This window comes from Vulpes lagopus, chromosome 5 (assembly GCF_018345385.1).
Source record: "Vulpes lagopus strain Blue_001 chromosome 5, ASM1834538v1, whole genome shotgun sequence".
NCBI lineage: Eukaryota > Metazoa > Chordata > Mammalia > Carnivora > Canidae > Vulpes > Vulpes lagopus.
In genome coordinates, this window is record NC_054828.1 from 5,593,963 (window position 1) to 5,611,098 (window position 17,136).

The 17,136-nt window shown below is 57.9% G+C and overlaps 1 protein-coding gene across 1 annotated transcript in view; it reads left to right on the plus strand.

Moving 5' to 3' along the window:
- SULT4A1 (sulfotransferase family 4A member 1) overlaps positions 1-16,859 on the plus strand; it is a 33,991-nt gene extending 17,132 nt beyond the window's left edge. The window contains exons 2-7 of the mRNA XM_041754111.1: positions 424-554; positions 1,771-1,851; positions 2,638-2,764; positions 6,771-6,865; positions 12,505-12,643; positions 15,313-16,859. Coding sequence (XP_041610045.1) covers positions 424-554; positions 1,771-1,851; positions 2,638-2,764; positions 6,771-6,865; positions 12,505-12,643; positions 15,313-15,425 — 686 coding nt within the window. The 3' untranslated portion in view covers positions 15,426-16,859. The remainder of the gene's footprint in view (positions 1-423; positions 555-1,770; positions 1,852-2,637; positions 2,765-6,770; positions 6,866-12,504; positions 12,644-15,312) is intronic.
- The last annotated feature ends 277 nt before the right edge of the window (positions 16,860-17,136 follow it).

Genomic DNA, 17,136 nt, shown 5'->3' on the forward strand with positions numbered 1-17,136 from the left:
GAGATGAGGAACTACGGACAGACCAGTATCCTTGGAGTAAAAGGACCAAAGTCTTGAGGAAGAGGCACTAGCCTGCCGTAGCTGTTTCTCCCAGAGGTCAGGTGGGGTGCTGATGGGATAGCCCTGGGCTCACTGGTGACCTGGAGCTGAAAGCCTGGGCAGAGTGGGATCTGCACACGGGGGCCAGCAGAGGTACCAGGAGCCACCTTCCTCCCAGGGGTGACACTCTTGGTGGGGTGTCTCCCACCTGTCCCTGGGCTGTCCTACTCAGCAGGGCTCTGGTGGCACTTGGTGGCTGGCCAGGTGTGTGATCAACCTACGCGTCTTCAGGCCCTATTCTGGGGCAGCAGGTGCTGCCTAAAGAGTGGGGCTGGCTGTTGGGCTTCCTCTGAGCACCGCTCCCTGGGGCTTCTCTCCCTCCAGGCACAAGCTTGCTGCAGGAGGTGGTCTACTTGGTGAGCCAGGGGGCCGACCCTGATGAAATCGGCTTGATGAACATTGATGAGCAGCTCCCGGTCTTGGAGTACCCGCAGCCGGGCCTGGACATCATCAAGGTACCTCTCTGGGCCAGCGGCACCCAGCCCTGGGGATCCCCTGGGGACCCTGAGTGACGATTGCTCCTGCACAGGGGCCCACGGGTGGAGGGAGGGCAGAGAGCTCCCGGTCCCCCTAGACAGCCAGGTGAGAGACCTATAGGCCTGAGCCCTAGGCAGTGACCCTGAGATTGGAACAGTGGGTGATGTGGGTGACTTGACGGTACAAAGGAGGCTCCCCACTGTGGCTCACCCCATCTGTTGTGGGAGCTGAGGAGGGTGCGTTTGCATCCAGCATTTGGTATCAGGAATGGAATAAACATTATCCCGAAGGGCTGTCCATCCTAGTGCTCAGATGCAGCTGGGATTGTCCCCCCCTTCCTGTCCTTGTCACCTCGAAGCTCAGGCTTCATTTCCCACGTGGACCGCCTGTCCATTCCCTCACTAGGTGAGCATTCTGATGTAGAGCTCTGAGAGCACCCCTGCCCCCCGTTTCACTGCTCTCAATATCCAGTCCAGAGGCTGTCTACACGTCTCTGCCTGCACCCCAGCCTCTAGTGTTAGTCCAGCTGCATCTGGGTGTTTGCACCCCAGTGTGTACCTCCAACCCGTGCTGATGCATCTGTGGAGCCCTTCGGTAGATCCTTGCTGGGCACCCAGCAGGGCGCTGCCCTTGGCACTGGGATGCAGCCGAGGACAAAACTGACAATGTAGTGTCGTGACCCTCAGAGAGCTTGCGTTCTGGGGAGGGAGACCAGCAGGGGAGGAAGAGCAAGAAGCCGTGGTTACATGGTGGTCAGCGCCGTGTGGGGACCAACGTGGGACAGGACACAGGACGGCAGGCCTCCCTGGGGGCCAGCTGAGTACAGTCCTCAAAGGCCAGGCGGGCAAGCTGGGGCAGGGGCAGCAGTGCGCGTGGGCCTGGCATGTTCTAGGAGCAGCAGGAAGACCCGACGCTGATGTGACTGAGTTATTAGCGGTGCTGCTGTGCACCTCGGCCTCCTTTGCTGCCCTTCACGGTCTGGGAAGACCCCCTGAGCAGACCCCCATGACCGTGACTGATTGGCTCATGCTCCGTGTGCCCAAGGACGGACTATGTCCTGTTCAGTCTGGAGGGCGGCCAGATCTTGGGTGAGAAGTTTCTCAGGTGGAGTGCGGGTCTTGACCCTTAGAAAGGCCCTGAGATAAGTGAGCAGCTGCATGTCCTCTGAATGCCTCTCCCTCTGACCCTTTGCAGGAGCTGACGTCTCCCCGCCTCATCAAAAGCCACCTTCCCTACCGCTTCCTGCCCTCTGATCTCCACAACGGCGATTCTAAGGTAACCCCACTCCCCGCCCCCCTTTGGCAGAGCTCTTGACAGGCAGAGCCAGCCCGGCGGTGCTCTGGACAATTGTCCTGAGCTCCTTGAGGCACAGGTGTGCGGAGACCCAGCAGAGGCCGTCCCTGAGCTTGTCTGGCCTTTTGTCCATGTTTCCTTTTTTAAAAAAAATATTTATTTATTTATTTATCTACCTACCTACCTACCTACCTATTTATTTGAGAGCGAGGCAGAGACACAGGCAGAGGGAGAAGCAGGCTCCACGCAGGGAGCCTGATGTGGGACACAATCCCGGGACCTGGGGCCACGCCCTGAGCCAAAGGCAGACGCTCAACCCCTGAGCCACCTGGGCGTCCCTTGTCCATGTTTCTAATTTGGGTTTTTCCTTACAGTCGAACTTGGGCTTGACTAGCCTTAGTCCAACGTCTGCTCCTGTGTTAGCCTGAGGACCCAGCGCTGCTTTCATGGTCTCTGGTTCTTCTCATTTTCTCAGCATAATGAGGCCTCTAATTCTCATCACCGATGTCAGGACCGGCCTGTCTCTGTGTCCCACTCATTGTAAAGTCGTGGTGTAGGACAGAAATGTAGTAACACACTCAGGCACCAGATGGTTCCACCAGATGCTGTTGCACGGAGGAGGGTGAGCCTCTGCTGGAGCCGAAGCCGTGCACATCTGGGGCTGACCTGGGGGCTGACCTCGGGGTTGACCTCAGGGCTGGAGGTGGGTCGTCCGTTCAGAGTGGGTCGGAGGAGCAGCCCCTGAGCCGTCCCTCCGTCCCGCCACAGGTCATATACATGGCTCGGAACCCCAAGGACCTGGTGGTGTCCTACTACCAGTTCCACCGCTCCCTGCGGACCATGAGCTACCGAGGCACCTTCCAGGAGTTCTGCCGGCGATTTATGAATGACAAGTGTAAGTGTCTCAGGCTGCGCGGATGGCTCGTTCACTGAACCCCTGTGTGTCCTTGCACTTTGCCCACATTCCCCACAAGTCCTGTGATGACCACGCAGGTTGGGCCTGTTTTCCCGCTGTTGGGTAGAGGAGCAGGGCTGCGGGGTGACTGGAAGCTCGTCAAGGGTCGTGGCCAGGGTGCAGCAGAGCGGGCATCCAAGTCGGAAGCCCTTCTCTCTCATCTGCATCATTGGGGTCCTGAAACGTTCCCCAGTTAGAAGCATTCCTCTTCCTGCCTGGATTTCGGACAGTAAAAGCAGAGGCCTGAATAACTCTGTTCTTGGTGACAGAGGCCCGGAGACATGGCCCCTAGCCCCGGGCTGAATGATGGGTGAGGTGTGCTTTGGGTGAGGGGCCAGGCAGTGATCTGCAGCAGGTGCGGGGAGGGGAGGCAGCTTGCCAGGGCCCTTCTGCATCTCCCCTCCTCGGGGCAGGAAGAGACCGGGTCACACCCACTGCACAGCGGCCTTGGTGGTGGGGTCAGCAGCCCCTGCCCGAGGTGGCTCCCCTGCTGCCATCCGTGGCTTCTCCAGGCACCCTTCCAGGACCCACAAGTGGGAGTTCAGTGAGGGCTTGCACCCGGAAGGCCCGAGATGGGCCACATCAGCACTTTGATTAAATCTGGACTGAGACGATTCCATACCCATGTCTGAAAATACACTTTCTGTTTTATTTTGTAACTCAAGTCTTAGTGTTCAGCCCCGCTGTCCAGGTTGTGTCCCAGTTGGAGGTTCTGCATTGATTGTGTGGCCAGCCTGGGGTGAGGTGCAGGGGGGTGAAGCCTGGAATATAGTGCCCCAGATGAGCTCCAGGTGGCCGAGCGGGATGGAAGGCCCGACCCTCACGGGTGCACTGGGGCTCCCGGGGCCCTCAGTGCCAGAGCCACCCCGAATCTGCTTCAGCGGTGCTGGGGGAGGGCCCAAGGGGAGGAGGCCACAGCACCTGCCCCACCGCCCCCGAGCTGGAAGGCCTTCTGCCCAGCCTGCCCTTCGCCCGGCCTCTCTACCGTCTGGCTCAGGCCCTTCATGGTCTGCCCGGTATTCGGAGGAAGCCGTCACTGCGGCTTCCACAACCATGTTCTTAAGTCTCAGCATGTTCTCCTGCCTCTAGAGAAGCAGTGAGTGGCACGGGGACGGCGCCCCAGGAAGACCAGGTGGCCACCAAGTTCAGACTGCCTCCCAGTGTGGGTCTTAGATTACCTCCTGCTCAGGCCAGAGTGGTTACAAGTCATCCTCAGGCCTCTCCACGTTTTAAAGGTCCCAGCCCAACACTGAAGTCCAAGGCCACACACACTTGCCATGATCCCACGAAAGCCTCTTGACACGCACACTTAGCTCCCCCACGTCCGCTCGGGTCTCCCAGTGTTGGCTGCCAGTGTACTGCAGCTTGGGCCCTGGAGGCTCGCATTCTCTCCTGTGGTTCTGAAGAATTTGAAGAATGAGGTGTAGGAACAGTGGCACGGCCATCCTTACTCATAGAGTGAGCTTGGAGGACCCGCTGATGGTTGGGGTGTTGTGACCTGTGCACTGGCGTGGGGGGTGCCTGGGGCTGCATGCCCAGGGGCCAGGAGCATGGAAGACTCGCCCTGTAGGCAGGGTGGGCCGCTGGTCCCTCAGATCATCTGCTGGGGTAAGCACACTGGGCTCCAGGAGCAGAGGGACCCAGGTGGGCGGCGGCAGGGGGTGCCTTCCCAGGGTGACACATCCTGAGTGGGAAAGGCGGTGTCCCTGCCAGCAAGGTCTGTACCCCTCTCTGCACCTGCTAACCAGAGCTTGGAGAGATGCAGGCACGTGCTGTCCTTGTGATCACCGACCCCGTGTGAGTGACCACTGTCCCCATGCCTCCCTGTCTCCACCACCTGTGTTCTCGTGTGCAGCGACCACTCTCCTCAGCCCTCACTGTCCCAAGTCACCCCTCCTGCTCAGCCCCCATGGTGTCCCCTGTGGGCTCTGCTTGCCTGTTCTGCAAATTTTCTCACGCAGCCCCTTGGAACGATGGGGTTTTCTTAGCCTGTGTGTTCATGGCTGTTGGACTCCTGCTCTGTCCCAGGGCTCAGGTCACCTGGACTGCGTGCCAGCTTGGGCCCCATCTCGGGAGGCCGGTTCTCTTCTCAGGGCCCCCGTGACCGTTAGCCTGTCGGTGAGTGGGTCCTCATCGCCTTCTCTGGCCTCTGCCTTGTCTTCCCTCCAGTGGGAAGGAGGGCCCCCCCAGGGTGTTTGGAGTGAGGGGGACCCCAGGCCCAGCAGCTAGACCTCTTCAGTGAGGAGACCGAGGCCCTTGCAGGCCAGGATTTACCCCTTGGTGGGTCCCAAACCACCCTTTTGGCTGAATCCCTGTCCCTTCTGTCGTTTCTGCCTCTGTCCCCCGACCGTGCCAGAGCCCCTGCTTCCTTCCTGGTAAAATGCGGGGTGGGGTCTGGTTGGGCTGCAGGGCCCTTTCTACTGAGATCCCGCCCTTAGGGCAGCCTCGGTGCCTCCCTTGGGCTGTGGGGCCAGGCTGCCGCAGTGCTGCCACCTGCTGGCGAGATGGCAGGCGGCTTGTGGTGGTTTTGGGTTTTCCCAGCCTCGTCAGGTGTTTAAGTCTACAAGCTTCTTGGAGGCTGCGTTTTCTGCTTGAGGTGTGGCCCTGGCAGCGGCAGCAGCAGTCCCCTGCCACCCCACCCCTCGGGACCCAGAGGGGGCCCAGAGTCCTGCCAGAGGGGACGGAGCTCGCTCTTCCCTCCGCAGGCCCATGCGCTCTTGCTGCGCCCGGCCACTCCAAGAGGCAGGTTCTGTGTCACTCCCCTTGAGGAGGACGAGGCTCCAGAACCTGAAGCGGCCTGTCCAGGTCACACGGCCAGTGCAGGACGCAGAGGCTGTGTCCTTTGCTGTTCTGCTGTGCTCCCTCTGTCCGTCTGACCTGGGCACTGTGCTCCCAGCCACCTGATGGCCCCGTGTTCCTTCCACCATCAAGCCCATCTGCAATTGTGCACCCTTCAGGGTTTGTCTTCACGTGGGGTGGGCCCTCTGTGCCCCCCTCCCAGCAGTGGTCACTCCATATCCTCACCACCTGTGTCCTTGGAGATTCCCCCTGGGCCGGGAACTTCTCGTGAAGGGGGATCCATGGGCCCAATGTTTGTGAGGTGGACAGGCACCCAGGTGAGCAAGGGTGAGGGCAGCAGGGCCACCACTCCTGGCTGGCACCTGGTATGCAGCTGGGCTGCTTGCTGGTGGCCGGTGGGGCCAGACATTCTCTGGCAGAGGCCTTCCTCTGTTTAATGCAGAAGCCGCCTTGGAAGTCTCATCTCTGCGTGAGTAGCTGGGTGAGAATCTTTAGTTCTTATAAAGAACGTTTTGAAGCGGCCTGGCTATGTGGATTGGCACATCCCCCACCTGCCCCTGTGACCCTCACCCCAAACCAAAGCCCTGAGGAGTGTAGGGAGTGCAGGAGCTGTGGTGAGGGGTGTGAGCCTCATGCATCAGGACAGAGCCTGCTGCCTGTCTTCATCTCTTCTACTCAGCGTTGAGGCCTCTTGCCTGGCAGGGCCTCATGCTCTGGTCTCAGCACCTCCCACACCTCTGCCGGCAGCAGCAACAGGCCCTATGTCTCAGTTCCACTGGGCATCAAGCTCTTCCCAGTGACCACATATCGAACAGAAACTCTTGGGTGCCGGTAGCATCCATCCCCCATGTGAGCAGAGGCCTTTGCCCAGTGGCCAGGTCTTCAAGGCGTCCAGGAGGTGGGGGTGGGAGGGAACCTGGGAACTCGTGGCAGGAGAGACTTGCACATGAAGCCTAAGGGACGTGGGACTTGAGGAGGGGCTCCTCTGTGGGATGCCCCTGGAGCCGAGAGCTTGTTTCTCTCTTCCTGAACCACAGCTCCTGGGCCGTAAGAGGGGAGCCTTCTAGAAGGCAGGGGCCAGGCCACCCCACTTTATGCATGTTTATTCCCCCCAGGCTGTGACTCACCTGTCCCCTTGTCTCCACAGTAGGCTACGGCTCCTGGTTTGAGCACGTGCAGGAGTTCTGGGAGCACCGCATGGACTCGAACGTGCTTTTCCTCAAGTATGAAGACATGCACCGGGTGAGTGCTTCACGGGGCAGGGGTGCAGGCCAGCGCCCCGGCCCTGAGCTCCAATGCAGGAGCCTGCACGGCACAGCCTCTCCCAGATCCTCCGGCTTCCAGAGAAAGGAGTCTGAAGTTCCAGGTGTGCCCACAGTACTCCCGGGCTGGTGCTGTGGCCTTTGGGCTGTGCTGGCCCAGGAGGGACCCTGCTCCAGGCGCCAAGGCTAAGGGCTGAGGTGGCAGGTTCCGATTTTCTCTTCTCGGCCTGTTGGCCTTACAGCAGCAGCATCAGGCTGTTCACACGGGGCATGTTCGTCAGTGCGTGGTGTGGGGCTTGGGGGAGGGAATGGCATGAGGTGGCTGCCGCCTGAACGTTCCAGGCTCGGCCGTGCTGTTGGAGCAGTTGAAGGCAGGACCTTGCTTGAGCCCTGGAGACCTCACCATGTGAAGGGGCCCACCGGCCACACAGGCTACACGCCACGGCGTCACTGCCCTTAGCACTTTTGAGGGCCATAGGTACTGTGTGCTGAGTCCTGTCTGAAGTTCTTTGTGCATGTGTTGGTTCACTTAGTTCTAGGAGCCTTTTACCCTCTCTGCTGGGGCTGGAGCATCTCTGGAGGGACATTGTCAGGTTTCCCCTTTTTTACGACAGACAAAAGACAAGCCTTCCCCGTGTGCCTTCCGTCTCTGGGACCTCTGCTCCACTTTGCTGTCAGTCCCCGCGGAGTTGTCCCCTCCTGAGCCTACTCTGGCCGGTTTTGCCCCATCCCCCCTAAGGTGCAGCTCCAGGGCCACTCCATGTTGCTCAGTCTGGCGGGCAGTGTTCACGTCATCCCACCTGGCCTCCCCCTGCACTCGGGACACCACACGGTCCTGCGTCCCCGGCTGCTGTCTCGTGGGTGCTCCATGGTCGCAGCCCAGCCCTCAGGCCATGGCTCTTGTCCCATCCTCGCCCCTTCCTGGTGACCCCAGGCCAGATGTGGCCCCTCCCCAGACTCGCCCTCCACTGGCACCCCCTGCACCTTTCCCCGTGAGCCTCTGGTGGAGGCTGTGAACTCGGCGTGTCTAAACCAAGCTAGAGGTTTCCCCTCACATCCTCCATAGCTCCTCCATGTGAGGTCGTGGCAGCCAAGCCTGTCTGTGTCACTCGGGCGAAAGTCAAGAATCATCCTTGACTTCTGACTTCCTTTCACACCCTGTGTCCATCTTCCCAATCCTGCGGCTTCTGTCTTCAAAATACTCCCTCATCTGACCATGTGTCCTGCAGTCTCCATGGTCCGGGTCAGCATCGCTTCAGGCCTGGATCATCGCTCACGTGGACTCCTGGGTGTTCTCCCTGCGTCCCCTGAGACCTGCGCACTGTGCCTCGGCTGCTCCGCTGGTGCCCACGCCGGCCAGATCGCGCCCCTTCCAGCTGCACGTTGCTCTGGGTGCAGGTCAGGGCCCACTTGGTGGCCCGGTGCCCAGGCGTCCGGCTCCACACTGGCCTGCTTGCCATTCCTTCAGCTGGTGCGTGGCCTTCTGTTTCAGGACCTATACGTGGCCTTGCCTGGAATGTTCCTCCCCTCCAGTGTCCGCACAGGTCACTCCCTCACTTCATCCGGGTCTCGACTCCTGTCAGTGACCCTTCCCCTGGTCCCCACTTGAAATCGGCCCCTCCGCTCCCAGCACTTCTCTTTTACACATTTTTCTCTGCAGCATCTACCATCCCGTCCCGTATTTTATCCTTTGTGTCTGTGTTTTGCTCACTGTCCCCTCCACCAGAATAAGCTCCACAGGGGCTGGGAGTTTGGGGGCCTATTTATGCTTTTAAGTCCGAGCCTGACGCAGAACAGATTCTCAGGGAGTGTCTGCGGGTCGAATGGATGGCTTCACCGTAGGAGCCCTTTCTCCCTATTAGGAAACCAGGGGCCTGGGGAGCTGTGGGACCGGTGGTGGGGGAGCAGGGCCTGGTCCGGCTCCTTGCCGGGGCCCTGACGGCTCCCTGCAGTTGGTGGTGGTGAGTGGGCAGGGAGGACGGCACCAGACTGAGCAGCCTGGCATCCTGACCGAGGCGGTGGCCCAGGTGAAGGCGTTCATCTGCCTGTTGGGTCCAGGAGAGTCCCCGTGGTTCCTGGTGGTGGAAGTGGGGACTCGGTGATGCTGGGCAAGGTCAGCAGGGCCTGGGGTGGAATTTGGACTCGATCATACTGGAGATCCGCTGGGAGACACGGAAGGAAGAGCAGGCTCTGCGTGAAGACGGAGAGCTCACTTTAGGCCTTGCTAAGTGTGCGGGGACTGTAAGGCCAAGCAGGGGTGCTGTGAGCAGCAGACCACATGACCCAAGCTCAGAAAGGGGGCGAGTGGTTTGGGACCCCCCGTGAGTCCTGCCTCTGCTGCCTGTGTCCTCATGCTGCCTCCCACACAGACGCCGGCCCGGGCCACGGGAGTTTGGAGACCTGGATAGGTACGCTGCAAGCAGGGGCTGGGGGTCCGCGTGGTGGGGCTGGCCCTTGCAGAACACACGGGGATGCCACGGAGAGGAGAATAGGTGGCCCAGCCGCCAGCCCTTCCTGGCTGACGGGCATGTGAGCAAGGCCACCATGGGGCTCCCAGACCCCGGCAGTGTGCAGGGGCTGACCTGGTGTTGGAAGTGGACATCTCACCTTGGGACCCGTGTGAGCCCTGTAAGCCAGGAGATGAGACGGAGGATCAGGAGGCATCATCTTGGAACAGGGCCTGACGCGGGTGGGCCTAGCGGTTGGTGGGCCTTCAGCAAGCATCTGTCCCTGTTCTTCCCACCCGTCAGGGAGCTGCAGCGCACACTTGAGGTCAGGTGTACAGACCGCAAGTCCACAACTTGCTAGACTTCTTAGAAGCACACATCTGCATGTCATCCAGATCGTCATCCAGATCGAGATCCAGAACATTCTGGCCTTTTCTGGTTAACGCCTCTGCTTCCCAGAGGCGGCCACTCTTCTGACCTCTGCTGGTTCAGATTAGTTGCGCTTGTTTCTGAACCTCCCAGGGATGGGCGCCTGGGTGTGCGCGCTGACATCTGGCTGCTTTTGCTCAGTGTAGCGTCTTGAGGTTCGTGTGCTTTGTGTGGCAGGGTGGTTCTCCTGTCCCTGTGGTATTTGTTCCATTGCAGCGGGAATCGCCACTGTGTATCAGTCCCTCAGTGTTGCTGTTTGGGGTGGTTATGAGTGGAGTGCTGTGAACGTTCTCACATCTTGGTGGACGTTCTCACATCTTGGTGGACGTAAGCTTTCTTTTTCCCTGGGTGCCTATCCGGGGTGGGTGTGCTGAGGCTGGGCGTGCGGCTCCGCTGCTTACGTTATGCCTTATGCACTCCCGGGCTGCAGGCCTGGTGTGGAAGAAGAAGCTTGTGCAGCTGCAGACAGCTGCAGGGACCAGGGGCCTGGAGACCAGCTTCTTCCCAGAGCTGCAGGAGAATTGGCTGTTGTAGTTACTAAAGCACGCGGGAGTGGGACGCCACCTTTATGTAGTCTCCGTAGCTAAAACACAGGTTTGTGCCTGCCTCCTCTGGGTTCAGGCCAGGCAGTTAAAGGTGAGTGTTCACTCTCTGCCTTACTAGGCCCCTCAGGGAAGAATTTAGACCAGTTGCTTTCGATTGAAATCCAGACCGCCAGCCCCACCTGCACCTGTCTCCGCCTGGACCAGTGCTTTCAATGCCAAAGGGACCAAATGGCATTTCTTGTGGTCAAGGTCATCATTTCTAATTGTTGACTCTTTTTCCAGAAACCTCGGTAAGGGCCTGGATGTGTTTAATAGAGATGAAGTGACTGTACGTCCCATTTTTAGGAATTCACATTGTTTACATTTTATTCCAAAAAAATAGCCCCCAAGTGAACATCACTGGTCTCCAGGAGTGTGAACAGGCCTGGCACGTTCTCACCTTGGGGCTAGATGATAGTACTTAGCACCTGCGCTCTTGCTGTCCCCCTGCTCCCCCCCACCCCCCGTGTATTCTCCCAGGAGCTCCTACATCTCACCCTGTGCTGTGGACTGCCCTGGTGTGTCACCCCACAAAGCCTGCGGTCCCCCGTGAGGTATTGTTGCCAGCCACAGGTGAGGAGTCTTGACTGTGACCAGGTGGCCATGCTGGGGCTGGAGCCTTGAAGCTCAAGAGGTCCTGCAAGCTGCCCGGAGCTACGCTGGGCACACGCTGGTGAATGTGCCTTCCTCCCCGGGTGGATGTTACACCAGTGGTGTGTTGTCCCCATTAGGGTTCCGTTGGCTGCTCTAGCAGTCTGGGTCCCTCTCCTGTGCCGTCCCCTCTGAGGGCCGGTGTCTTCAATCTCTGCTGCTGCTTTTTTACTTTCAATTACAGATACTGGGTGACAGGGCAAGCGAGAGGAACTTTTTCTCTTATTTATTTATTTATTTATTTATTTATTTATTTATTTATTTTTATGATAGTCACGGAGAGAGAGAGGCAGAGACACAGGCAGAGGGAGAAGCAGGCTCCATGCACTGGGAGCCCGATGTGGGATTCGATCCCGGGTCTCCAGGATCGCGCCCTGGGCCAAAGGCAGGCGCCAAACCACTGCGCCACCCAGGGATCCCCTCTTCCTTTTTATCTTAACATTTCTGGCGCTTCTGATCCTGGCCAACCAAGTGCCCAGGGCTTAGAGCTGAGCACCGACGCCTCTGCCTCTGCCCGGTGGGAGCCCCTGAGCGGGGACAGCTGCAAATGCGGGGCGCAGAGCCCAGTGGTGATTACCGAGGGAATCCAGAAAGAAGCCAACACTCAATCCCCAGAACCTTCAGCTCTCCCAGAACCTTTTTTTTTTTTTCAAGGTTTGCAAATTACCACAGCAAAGAAGTTAAATGGGTTTCTTTATCATAGGACTTCTCAGGGGCTTTACTCTGCTAGCTGCTTTATAAACCACCAAGGAGGCAACAGCCTCCAGCGTTTCCCTGAGTGGAACCTGGATGTTGCCAGAATTGGGGGACTGCCTGGTGGCAGGTCAGGGTTCTGGGCACAACATTTAGCCACGCACAGATTGAGAATATGAGGCGCCTTGGTAGTTCCCAGGGAAAAGAGCGGCGATGGGGAAGGGCTGTGTGTGGTGAGCAGGTGTGTGCCCCTCCTGAGACTCAGGCTGTGTCCCTCATGCTCCCACTATCCTGAAGGGTGGGGTGTCAGGGTCCAGACATGGCTTTATGTCCGTCGAGTCCAGTGTAACTGAATCTTCCCAGCAAGTCAGCTCCTCCTGCCAGCCGAGGTAGGCTGGCCCTGGGGCCTGTGTGGGGTCCCAGGGGCCTCCTTGCTTTTCCAGCTGACTGCATGGAAGGAAGGGGAAGGAGAGAGTGAGCCGGTCTGGGTCCTGGCACAGTTCGGCAGTGAATTTTTACGTCTTACTGCTGTTTTAAAATGACCACAGTGCTCTCACACCTCACGTCTGCTGCAAGTCCCCCAGAGGCCTGGGGTCTGAATTCCAGCCCTGCCATTTGAGAACTGAGTGCCTGGGGGCAATTTCTTAACCTGAGTTTATTTCCAGACAAGACCACTATTAGGCTCTTCTCCAGGACCCAGTAAGGAAGTGTGTGCAGAGTACCTGGCGAGAGACCAGCCGAGAGACCAGCCGAGAGTCTCGGGTCGGCAGAGGCGCCTCCTCTGACAGGCTCCTCTCTCTGCTCTTGTGTTCCAGGACCTGGTGACGATGGTGGAGCAGCTGGCCAGATTCCTGGGGGTGTCCTGTGACAAGGCGCAGCTGGAGGCCCTGAGCGAGCACTGCCACCAGCTAGTGGACCAGTGCTGCAACGCTGAGGCCCTGCCTGTGGGCCGGGGTACGCGCCCTGCCCCCCTCCCCTACTGCTGCCTGGGGCCCCCACAGCAGCATTCCCTGCCCTGGGCCCAGTTTCCCCAGGGCTCTCTGCTCCGTGAGGGTAGGAAGGTCCTCCAAGAGCCGTGTGGGGGCCCCGTGGCCAGGACTGCACCTGCGGCTGTGCAAGTGGCCTCGTGGGGCTCGAGGGGTGACGGCCGGGATTTCGTTGGCAAGTTGTTTCAAGCAGGCGCCCTCCCTGACAGCCCCTCGGGGCACAGCCTGGGGCTGGGGCTGGGGAGCTTTGCGGCCCCACTCCTGGCTCTGCCACTCCCCTGTGCTCGCACGGTGGGTCCAGCGCCAGGGTGGCCTGTCGCGGGGCTGCCCCAGGGCTGCTCCCGGGGAGGCCAGCCCTCGCTTCTCCTGCGCATGAGGCCCTTTGAGGCAGGGACATAGGCCAGGCAGGAGCCCCTGCGGATCTGCCTGGAGTGCTGTCCATCCTTCAAAGCTCGGGACACTCGAAACGGCTTCACTGTAGAGCATCAGGCCTTAGAATGGCCCGACTCCTAGGTGGTGGCCGTGGCCACATAAACGCCCTCTTGGCAAGTACAGATTCCCTGTGATACTCGGTGTTGTGGACCTGCCGTTGGTTCCCAGCTGTGTGAATTCAGAGCTTCCTTGGGCGGCAGAGTGTTCGAGGCACTGGGCCGGAGGTGCCCCTGGAGCCCGCAGCCTGAGCTGGTGGGCGGGGCCGGGCCCCGTGTCCGGGGTGGGGGGCCTCGGGAGCTTCTCCAGCTCCTCTCTAGAAAGTGCTCTTCTCTACCAAGGGGCTGGTGGGGGCGGCTGTCTGGCTGACGGGGCGGTTCTGAAGGTCAGGGGGCGAGCAATCCAATGAGACCACGGTATCTCACCAGTGATTTCCTGGCTGCATCTTCACAAATATTTATTATTTAAAATTTATTTGCTATTTTTTAGTTTTGCTTTTGCTGTGTTTTGTTATCCTTGGATGTGACCTTCTCTCCAAAATACCCCTTTTGGTTCATTTGCGTGGTAAAGAAGTGTCGAGAACATACTGCGTGCCCATATGCTCCTTCTGATGTGTTTGCTTTATCATTGTTTACCTTGGTTTTGCTTTATTTCAGTTCTTTGATTTTGTTTTCTTTTAGCACATTGCCTCTTTGCTCAGAAGACCTCCTTGCGTTGGTGAGAACGCAGGGCTGGAGTAGCCAGCTGCATTGCTTAGATTTGATTCATATCACAGCATAAATTGCACTGTCTTGATTCCAAACCCTAAACCAGGTGGGTGACTCCTTTGATGAGCTCTCAGCTGAGAAAAATAATCAGGGAAAAATATATTTATAGTGTGGTTGGTCTAGAAGCTTCTCATTTTGTCCCTGAGGTCTCATTAGAGGGTAGCAAGAACAATTTCTCTTCTTGGATTTTTTTTTTTTTCCCTCTCTGACACCGACATAGTTTTTCATTACCAGAGAGGAAGCTGTTGGCACATTAGATCTGGTGGCTCAGCGTTTGCGGGGTTGCAGTTTCATACTTGAGGTCTTGCTGGGACAAGGACTTCTGTTAATAAGGGACCTAATGAAGGATATTTGCTGCAGACAGCCAGGGCTCTGACCTCAGAGATGCTGACTGGGAAGGAATCTGAATCGACCATTTCAGTCCCCTGAGGCTGTTAAAAGCCTGGTGGCGACGCTCGGGGGATGGTCTTCACTGCTCCTGGAGCTGGGGGCTCGGAACCCCCGCTCCTGACATCCTCCCGGGCGCCGCTGGTGTCTGACCAGACCATCTGAAGGTTTTGTAGTTAAAAGAAAAGTGGGTCTGGTGGCCTCGGGCATCCTGAGCTGACTTTCCCTGCTAAGCCTTCCTAAGTGAACAGGTAGCCCGTGGCCCCTCGTTAGTCCGCAGGCCCCGGGCTCCTGCATGTCAGCCGGGAGAGGTGTCTGTTTTGGCCGAGCCCCCCTGAGCTGAAGCTGCGCATTGCAGCTGGGCCTCGGCCCGGACTCACTGACGTAGGGGTTGAGTCAGCCAAGAGCACCTCTGGCATCTAGTTGCAAAAGCCGGTTTACAATGCGACTCTTCTGCTCCCTTTAAATTCCTCCCCAAGGCTGCATGGGCATGCTTCTCAAAATCTTCACCCTTGACCCGGTCAGAAGGCATCCTACTCACCATAAAAGTTTTCTGCCTTTTTGGATGATTTTTTGTTGTTGTTTTTCCTTTTCAAATTCTCCAGAACCAAATGCCGCCTTGGTGGAGCTGTTGAGTCGTGAGTGAGTAATGATATCACGGAGGACCCCAGAGCACATGATGCCCAGAGCTGTAGATCCATTCTACAGACAGGGTCCATCCTCTGGGGCGTCATGAATCACCCTCCGCATGCCTGGGTGCCAGCGACACACCAGGGAACAGAGCAGAGGCCCTCCTTGCTCGGGAGCCTCAGCTCTGCATACTTGTGCTGCTGGGCTCACGCGGCAGGGAAAGGGACACCTCAACAACCAGACTTAGGGAAATGAGCTCAGCTCGTCCGTGATTCAGGTGGCCTGTCCTGTCCATAGGCCAAGGTCAGAGGGATCTGGGGATAGATCTGGAACCTTCTAGAACCACTTCCAAGGCTTCCTTTGGTTCGGTGTCTGGCCCGACAGCAAGTGAATTCAGCAAATTCTGCTCTCGTTTGTGTTCCAGGAAGAGTCGGGCTGTGGAAGGACATCTTCACCGTCTCCATGAACGAGAAGTTTGACTTGGTGTATAAACAGAAGATGGGAAAGTGTGACCTCACGTTTGACTTTTATTTATAATAACAGCAACAGCAAACTTGCATGCTCACAATACCCAGACACTCAACTAGCTAAAAGTCCCGTATGCACTCATTTGTTCCCTGCTGGACGAACTCCGGAAGCACTGAGGCCCGGGGGAGGGAGGGAAGCAGCCGAGACGCTGGAGGGAGAGGGGCCCTGCTTCCGACCCAGAGCAGCTGTCTTGCCTTGGGGATTGGAAGTCTCTACAAGTCTGATTAAAAACGTGGTAAAGAGCGCAGTTCTGATGGCCCGTATCATCAGTATAAAGTCTGTAACATATGCAGCTAGAATGTCTACCTTTTACAACCCCACATTATTTATTGTATTTTATAGAGCTTTTCACTGGAAATCTAAATAAATGTCAGTAAACCAAATAAAAGTTCATTTCCGAGGGGACTCAGGAGCGAGCCACACCCGAATGGTAGAGAGATCTCAGGGCTCTTTTATTTTTGTAGTTTTGTTCTGCAAGGCACAGACCTTCTGTTCTCACCTGGCCCGGGATGTGGGTGAGGACACAGGATGAGTAGGGTGGGGGGCGCTTGTTCCTTTTGATGAGTTCAGTTCTTTGTAACCTTCCTGAACAAAGCAGAGACTGCCCGCTGGGCATTTGCAGAAAGGACGCCCCTCTGGCGACTCCCAGCGGGCGGCCTCAAAGGCCCAGTCCCGAGGAACCTGTGGAACATTCCCTGAGGGAACCTGTCCGGTGAGGCCAGCACACAGGGTCTAATGCAGTGACCGAAGAAGCTGCCCCCCAGCCTGTGCGGAATCTGAGTTCTCATTCTGCTCGAGCTCTTCTTCCCTGAGGCAGAAACCCATTTCTGCAGGCAAGCAGATGCTTGACAGTAAGTTCCTGAGACTTGATCACCATTCGGTGTTTCCGTCTGTACCTGCGGCTCTCGGCCACGGGAGAACCATTTGGCGGGTGTGACGCCCTCTTTTGCTCGGACTGGTTGGCCATCTTACCTTTGTACCTCGGTGTTACCTGAGGGAGCAGAGGGGGTGTCTTAACCTTGCTTCACTGTGTGGCCCCCATTTGGCTGGAGAAGCATCGAGACCCGGCCAGGTAGCAGCAGGGCCGGCAGCCAGTTCAGATGTGTGTCGCCGCGCTGGTGGGACTGGCGTTGTCCTGGATCTTTACGTGGCGGGAGGGTCGCCGCTGTGTGAGGGTCTCCGTGCTGCGTTGCTGTCTTGGAAAAGGTGCGGAAACGCGCCCGTGTTTTATTTGTAAAGGAGCAGCTTGAACAGGACAGGTGGCATGCAGCATCGCATGGTGGGCTTGGCAGCACCTTTTCTGTGTATCTGTGAGGGAGGCTGCTTTCTGTGAAATTTCTTTTCTATTTTTCTATTTTTAGTACTGTATGGATATTACTGAGCACCACACATGATACGTCTGTGCTTGCTTGCATCTTTAATAAAGACACGTCCCATGCCTTGTGTTGAGCGTCTGCTGATGGGTGAGAGGGGCCGTATTTCAGGGCAACTTGATGTGGGCACCCTGGACGCCAGGTCCCTGGGGCCGACCGCAGGGGTCGCAGACCCGCGTTGGCTTGGCTGTTTCCCTCCAATCCAGACGTTCCAAGCGGTGAATCTCCCTCACTGTTCGTCCATTCACTGTTGATCTTTCTTAGAAGCTGAAGGGGGGGTGGAAAAAAGGAGATGGGGTGCAGGGCCTGCCTGGGAGGGTCCCGTGTTCCGGATCTGGAGACGGGCC